At 36.9% G+C, this 8,123-nt stretch overlaps 1 protein-coding gene across 1 annotated transcript; it reads right to left on the reverse strand.

The window, feature by feature from the left end:
- Positions 1-206: 206 nt before the first annotated feature.
- On the reverse strand, positions 207-3,157 carry LOC133859144 (leucine-rich repeat receptor-like serine/threonine-protein kinase BAM2). Its single transcript, XM_062294467.1, has 3 exons — positions 1,786-3,157; positions 1,539-1,603; positions 207-278 (listed from the first exon to the last, which is right to left on the reverse strand). Exons 1-3 carry the CDS (start codon positions 3,155-3,157, stop codon positions 207-209), a joined length of 1,509 nt encoding a protein of 502 aa, XP_062150451.1.
- Positions 3,158-8,123: the final 4,966 nt, after the last annotated feature.

An 8,123-nucleotide genomic window follows, 5' to 3' on the forward strand; every position in this document is an offset into this window, starting at 1 on the left:
TAGAGAGAGAGAGAGAGATAGTCTTTTTTTCATTTTCTTTTTAGTCTGAAAAATTGGGTGTTAATTTCAGCCGTACCATTTTAACAGTACCTAAGCCAAATCCGATTCTGAGTTGCAAGTAAGAAACAACAACAAATAGGTTGCGTCTTGACGGTCTGTTATGGCGTTAAAATTGTATTAAGGCATATGCTTCCTTAAAAGAGAATTCACGTATTCCGTCGATTCGCTGTTTCCCTGACATCCTTTTGGGGCACGAAACCGGCAATGTACCATGAAACCTGAAAACATTCATCATTGTTAAGTTAATAGTACCTCTCATCTCTTCTAAGAATGTTTAATGTTCACCAAAACGTGATTAATGTGGAAGATGATTAACGTGATAGAAGTTTTCGTTCCATTGTTTCTCGCAAATATTGCAAGAACTTGTACACATCTATATTTTGTTAATTCGAATAGAAGTCTATCACATATTGGGATCATATTAACTTGCAAGCATCCGGGTAATGCTTGCGCGAGAGAAAAGACTTACAAGCCTAGCAAATTGAAAATTAATAATGTGCAGATTCTTATTTCCCCTAATTTTAATTTGCTCTTTGGTCCCTGACTCCATGAATGGTAAATACAAAAGACTTGGCACGGACTACGGAGAGAGATCTGAGATATTGTTTGGCACTGGTCATGACCGTAATTCTTTCATTGGATGGTCCGAAAGAAGACAACTTGTTCAGTAAAAGCCAAAAGACGAAGGCCCACTATCTCCCACCAAACAAAGTGAGCACAATAAGTATGGATGAACGTCTACGTAGCTTTCTATTTGCATGGTGTTTTCGTGCATGGAAACTTTTGGACTGTTTACGTGTTAAAGGGTAAGTTATGCCTGTTTGCATTTAAATGAAATGCAGGGAATGAAAGGGCTCCCATTGATTTGAAGAAAATTCAAAAGAGGTCGAATCTTTCAAATTTGTCATGGGCACAGAATATTTTATGGAACTACTGATAATTATATTATTATCATAAGTCTTAAAATAAATAAATAAATAAAAAAGTCTAGAAGAGGAGCCACCGGCCCCCAGCCAAATTCGGCGGTGTGCCACCCAAAGTAGATTTTTATCTCTAATTAATGTTTAATTTCCCCAAAGTTGGGGGATTAGAGAAAGTCAAAGACTAGCTTGTTTCTGATCGAGCACCAATTTAATTAAGATTTTTCCCAACATCACCTTCAGCTATTACTCTATATTTTTATCTTCTCGATCTCCACCATGCACAGAGGTGATGTTGAATTTAGTAGCACTGCAGTTGATCCAATCCAAACAACCTCGTACATGAATAAGTAATAAGAATAAATAATTTAAATAATACCCACCTTCACCTTTGTGTTTCGGCACAAGAAATAGTAGAATCATTCATCAAAATAAATAAATAAATAGTAGAATCATACGCCGGATCCATTCCAAATTTCCAAGTTCCAGCATAGATTATTATTATTATTTTTTCTTTTATGAATAAGTGATCAATTTTATTACCAACTAACAACAAACAGAACAAAACAACGTTCCACAAACACATAAAGACAACACCACAAGAGCAGAACAGAACTCTGTGCCTACAAACAAAACAAATAACACACTGGTATCAAACCAGTACAGACAAATCAATATATATTCCAGCTTAGGCAAATATTGATATTCTCTTAATAGTTCCAGCATAGATTTATTTACATATATTAAACAAGACATAAAAACAAAACATAAACAAGGACATAAGCTGTGTAGAAGAATGGCCAACCGGTCATCGATGCGGCTGTAGATTTGGCAACCCCATCCTTGCAAGGCCGTACATAAGGTCCGCAGAGATCGGCATTGCCCTGAAACGACGTCGGCTTGAAGTGGACGTATTGTCCAGTGGCAGGAACATAACCAGAGAGGTTGTTGTACGAAAAATCGACGGAGGTCAAGTTTTGCATACTCTCTATCAAAGCAGGAATACGACCAACGAGATGGTTTCTCGAGAGGTTCAGGTAGTTGAGGTTTTTCATTTTTGTAATGTCGTTGGGAATCTTGCCGGCGAGCTCGTTTTGGCTAAGATCGACATCCGTCAAATTCTTGCATTGGCTGATTTCGGGTGGAATGGGGCCCGAGAGTTTGTTGTGGCTTAAGCCTAAGCCGACAAGGTACTGCAACCTCCCGATTTGTGATGGGATTGCACCAGAAAAACGGTTTCTGTCGAGAGAAAGATCCTGAAGGCCTGAGAAGTTTCCGATACTCGGCGGTAACGGCCCGGAAAGCTGATTGTTGTACAAACTGATCACGACGAGACTCACCGCAATCGTATCGGTCTCCGGAAACCCCCCGGTGAGATTGTTGTCCTCCAGGAACACTGCACTGAGCCTCGGCAACCCGAGAAGCCCTCTTGGTATCGACCCGTTGAGATAGTTCTGACCCATTAGGATCAAAATCAGTGACTCGCACTTCCCCAGTGTTTCCGGGATCGGACCAAATAAGAAATTCTGCATAGTAAACAGAGACTGAAGCCGATTCCCGGTACACAAATTGGGAGGCAGAGTCCCGGTTAGCTTGTTCGACGAAAGATCAAGAAGCCGAAGCTTTCCACTCTTTCCGAGCCCCTGAGGAATGCTTCCCGTGAAGCTATTGGCTGACAGCTGCAGCACCTCAATCTCCGGCAAGTCTCCGATGAACTCAGGAATCGCGCTCTGAAGCTGGTTTGTCAACAAGCTCAACAGAGTCAAGTTCTTCAGCTCTGCAAAAGACGACGGAATCTTACCTGTGAGCATGTTAGACGACAGGTTCATGTATTTTAAGCTCACCAAACTCCCGAGCTCGCCGGGAATGTTCCCGGAGAGCTGGTTGGCGCCGAAGGATAGCCTCGAGAGGAAGCGCAGGTGGGCAAGATCCGGCGAGAGTGTGCCTGAGAGGTTGAGTCCGGAGAGGTTCAAGGCGGTTACGTGGTAGCTGGAGGGGTCGCATGTGACGTGCGTCCACGTGCAGTGGTTGGTGGAGGCGTTCCACGACGTGAGCGCCCGCTGGGGGTCGTCGGTTATGGCGGCCTTGACAGAGAGCAGCGCTTGGTACTCCGGAAGGCTCCCGGAGAGCGTGGGGTGGATGTGGAGGAAAAGGAAGAGCAGTAGGAGAAGTTCCATGTTTGGATTTTGTAATGAACTTTCTTGTTTTTAGTAATTTGTAGAAATGATTACAATGGAAAGAGAGGGAATGATAAGAGAAAGATGATGAATGATATACTTCTGAATTGATAAACTAGCTGAGCATGTTTGGATTTGGAGAGGAAGAGGGGGGTGGGTATATAACGAGGATGAGAAATGCTAGAACATCTCCAAGTGTTCTTCTGGTGTTCTCTTGAATGACATAGATGTAATTAAAAAATTATATTTATGTTCTTTTGGATGGCACAGATGTAATTTTTTAATCAAAAAAATTACATCTATGCCATTCCAGAAGAACACAAGGAGATGTTTTAGCATTCCTCGACGAGGATTCGGCTTCAGTAGTTTAAAAAAACTACAGCAACTGTGTCCTGTGTTGTGCTGTAATTTAATAAAGGGTCTAGATAGATTGTAGCGCATCTTCTGTATTTTAATAAAGGGCTCAGATTATTTCAAAATTAACGGAGGCGTCGTTTTTGGTAGAAGTCTACCCTTCAAAACCACGTACCCCACCGCTTACCCCAAGACAGTACAACTACGTACAATACCACAACCAAGTCATTCATCGGTACGAAAGGATTCATTTGTTAAAAGTAAAGCTTAATTTTTGGTATGAATACATATATGAGGTCTGTTTTAGAGTTTTCAAATTAGGTGCTGAATTTTCATCTTTTCTTCACACAGGAAAAGAAGTATCCAACGTAACCATATATAGGTAGGTTCTCGATCGGCACAAAAAGATAGCAAAGACTGCAAGAGCCTTAAGAAAAAAAGAAAAAAAAAAAAAAAAAAAAAAAAGAGGCATATCCTATAATCCTAAGATCTATACAGATAAATTAAATCAGACTAAACATAGAAATTATTCTAACAAATTGGATACCATCTGAGATAGAGGCATGACTTATCTACGTACGCTTCAACACAGTTTCTCAATTTTCATGGAAAATGAATTACTATGTAATTCTCAAATAGGTTTCTTAAAAAGAAAAATTACTTAATTATTTGATCCTTAAACATTTGTAGTTGTACCAGATTGATTCCTGGGTTATAAAATAATATCTTGAAGATTTATGAAGTGAGCTATTTGTTCGATATGGCTTAATGAAGAATCAGCATCAACTATTATGTGCATTCACCCCTACTCGGATTAGGATCAGTTGTTCACATCTAAAATTGGTAAGCTAAGCTAGGGTTGTGGTCCATATATATATATATATGTAGGGTGGAAAAATGATAAATGTACATCACATGTACAACAAGTGTACAACACCCCTCTCACATGGGGTGGACCCCACACACTATAGGGCCCACCCCATGTGAGAGGGGTGTTGTACACTTGTTGTACATGTGATGTACGGGAATCACCTCTCATGTAGGGTGGTACATATCCGGTGAAGAGACCAAGTCGCTGGGTCACCTACACCTGGTGCTTTGACTACACACTACATTCTAGGTGTGGTCCACACCGCTATAAAGCCTATATATGATATTCAAACTCTTTCAGCCCGGCTTCCGCTTTGTTTTCATGCAAGTATGATAAAAGCTATTTTTTTTTTTATAATCTTTCATTTATTTCTATTTCTATTTTTTTTTTTCAAATTTACTATTAAACTTATAGAACAGTAACAGCAGATTTTTAGTTATTTTTTCTAATTTAGGAAAAATTTAGAGAATGAAACTATTTTTTTCCTATGCAAAAACACCTCACAATAGCTTCTCTTTATTTTTCTCTATATATTAAAATAATATATATATATATTTTTATCTTTTTAACTTTTCAAAAGCATCCGCTAGAACCGCTCATCTTTTTCCCTTTTGTTCTCAATTTCTCTCTCTCAACACAGAATCGAACCACCATGGAATCAGAGACCTTCAAACCATAGAATTAGAGACCCACCTGCAAATTCGAAGTTGAAACTTTGTGAGGGTAAATACTAGGTGAAAACGAACTTCAAATGAGTTGAATAAAAAAGAAAAAAGTGTTCATCTAGAAGTCCTCTCTATCTACCTTCAAAAATTCATGTCAATCGGAGTATGTTTGAGTATCTAAAAATAGGTCAAAGTATACCGACCTCTATCTAGACAGAAATACTAATTCAAATAAATTATAAGGACTACTTTACAAAAACTTATCAAACAAGTTAATAATTTTATTTCATTTTGCACCCAATTGCCCTTAGGATGTCCTCTATGGATAGAATGCCTTGCTTTGTCTTTTGTTCTTTCCTCCAAAAGGCAGAACACTTTGTCTTAGTTTCATTGTCTTTTTTCTTGTCCTCTGCATGCATATACACACGGCCACTTCACTTTGTCTTGGATGTTTAATTTGCTTGCTTTCATGCCCCACTTTCCAGTTACTACTTTAGGAGAAAGGAAATGAGTTGTTTCTTTCACCAAAAATAGCCTAGAATATCAAAAAGTAAGCAAAGTTAATAAACTAATCCTCCAAAAATAAACTCATCTATTCTGTCACCTAGAGGGATTTTGTGGGTTTTCTTCCAATTTCCTAGTTGATGGTGAAGAGGTTTGGAGGTAAGGCAGCAGCAAATGAGACCCAAAAGCAACATGAAGGCCCATGCTGAGGCTAAAGCTTGTGCCCAGTTCAAGTAATGCTCCATCTTTCGATCCCACTTGTGAACCATTTTTTTCTAAATTGACTTCTCATCGTCTTAACTGAGGCTGCAACAAGTTTATTTATGGTCATCACAGGGCTAAGAGACCGATCGAGGAACAAATATATGGTGTCTTTCTTCTCTTTAGAGAGAGAGAATGATGGCATCTAGTGGCAGGGTCAGGATTTTGAGTTTGGGGATAATAAACTTTTTTTCGATGAAAAAAAAAAAGATAAAAGTTAAACAAAAATTAATTAAAAATGATGCCATGTTTTTTCAAATTGTGTTTATAAAAAATTATGGTCAAATAGTTGACAATGTCTTTTTTGTAAATATGCTATTCGAATGTTGTCTTTATCACTAAGATGATAATTAATCATAATTCTTTTTTCTTGAGCAAGGATCGGTTGAGAAATTTGCTAAATCTATCTTAATATGAGCTTCATTAGAATTTGATTGTAACTCAATTGAATAATTATTTTTCATAATATCAGGCAACTACAATTATATATTTTATACAACTAAAATATGAAAGAAAAACTATATATATATATATATATATATATATATATATATATATATATGTTCATAACAATTAAATATAAAAAAAAAATTATAAAAAAAGCAATCTAAATATAAAAGAACATTTATAATATAAAAGCTTAAATCTTAATCAATATGAAAGTTTATTTCATTCTTGAAACTAAAAGACCAAATTTTGTTATGAAATTATTTTGAACTGTTGAATATTAAAGGCTTATTTAAATGATTGAATGCTTTTGATTCAGAAGAAATACCTAATAACAATAGTGATTTTTTTCAAGCCACAAGTCACAATATCTGAAGAGTGAAGGCAGAAGCTATAGAAAAACAATCATATTTTATGGTTTGACATTCAATCCATGATACCATTGACACGCACAGATTGCACAGTCGCACACTAGTCACTAGCACACGGCTCTACGCAGCTCACATAGTCTGAATAACGATTTTCTTTTTTAGACTTGGAGCTGTAGCTGTAGTCTAGGGACTACAGCTTAATTGTTATGATTAGACTACAGCTTAATTGTTATGATTAGATCTCAGTCCACAGTCTTCAAGCTACAGTAAATTACATTTTAATTTTAATTTTATGGTTTAAGTCTCCAAAAGGACGCCACTGCTTGTTATTAGACTTAGATCTCATCTGATGATTTTGATCCGATCCGTCCTTGTCCAGTTGTCCTTGTAGAGATGTAGACTTGACTGATGAGTAATGTATATTGTCTGGCTTCAGCTGGAGATAAGGAGAAATGACTATCTTTGAAACTTTCTTTTTTTTTTTTCTTTTTTTTTTTTTTTTATTGTTTTATGCAACTCCATAATTCATAAAGAAAAAGGGATTTAGATTTGGTTTTCTTACACAGTTTGATTATAAACTTCGAAAATACATATATTTTGGCGAGAGCTGTTTAATCTTTTCCAATGATCAACGACAAATAAAGCCAAATATTTAGCTCTGAGATACAAACCAACTTCGTTATCATTTTTCCTTTTTTGTAAATCCAGCATCAACGTACAGTAATCAAATCCATATTGAGTTTGATCAAGTGAAGTGAATTTTTTGCATATTGGTGTCAAATATAAGTTTTTTGCATAGTCCATGCTTTGTATCAAACTATCGATAAAGACTCATTTTTGTGTGCTTCTATCGTATCAAACTATCAACTGCATGCATCAGTCAAAAGTAGAGACAACCAACATTCATTACAGGTAATAACCAACTATTTTTTGTTATGATTCCGCAATAAAAACAAATCACACAACTACAATAAGCAATAATTTCACAACAAAAGTACAACCGCAACGACGGGCCATTACCGCCCGCTTTGATCATGCCATACCCCTTCCTGTGGGGTTCTTCTAAGAGCACTAGTAGCAGATGCCTTATAAGTAGGTCTATTCTCTAAAATAGGAAAAATTTAAAAAAAATGTACAAAATACGAGCCAAAGTAGCTTCCTCATTTTAGATGATGATGCTTGGGAAGCACTGTAGCTTCCCAACAGATTATTTTAATAAAAAAAAACGTTTCTCTCTCCTCTCTTCTTCACGAATCATCATTCCTCAATCTCAAAAAATAGCTCTCTCTCTCCTCTCTCATTCAGTTGTCCTCATTCCTCAACCTCAAAGAAGATGTAGACAATAGAGAGAAAGAAGATGGAGAGAGAGAGAGAGAGAGAAGAGTTTATGGAAGAAAAAAAAAATAGATAGACAAAATAGGAAGAAGATGGAGACGAGAGAGAGAGAGGGAGAGAAGACGGAAAAAAGAAAGAAAGAAGAGAGACAGACGAGA

This window comes from Alnus glutinosa, chromosome 1 (genome assembly GCF_958979055.1).
Source record: "Alnus glutinosa chromosome 1, dhAlnGlut1.1, whole genome shotgun sequence".
NCBI classification, from domain to species: domain Eukaryota; kingdom Viridiplantae; phylum Streptophyta; class Magnoliopsida; order Fagales; family Betulaceae; genus Alnus; species Alnus glutinosa.

Coding starts and splice junctions, on each gene's coding strand:
- LOC133859144 (XM_062294467.1), bottom strand. CDS start 3,157: ATGGAACTTCTCCTACTGCTCTTCCTTTTCCTCCACATCCACCCCACG. Junction 1,604..1,785: donor TACAGCCGCATCGATGACCG/GTTGGCCATTCT, acceptor TTTTGTTTGTAG/GCACAGAGTTCTGTTCTGCT. Junction 279..1,538: donor GTGGAACGTTGTTTTGTTCT/GTTTGTTGTTAG, acceptor GAATGTTTTCAG/GTTTCATGGTACATTGCCGG.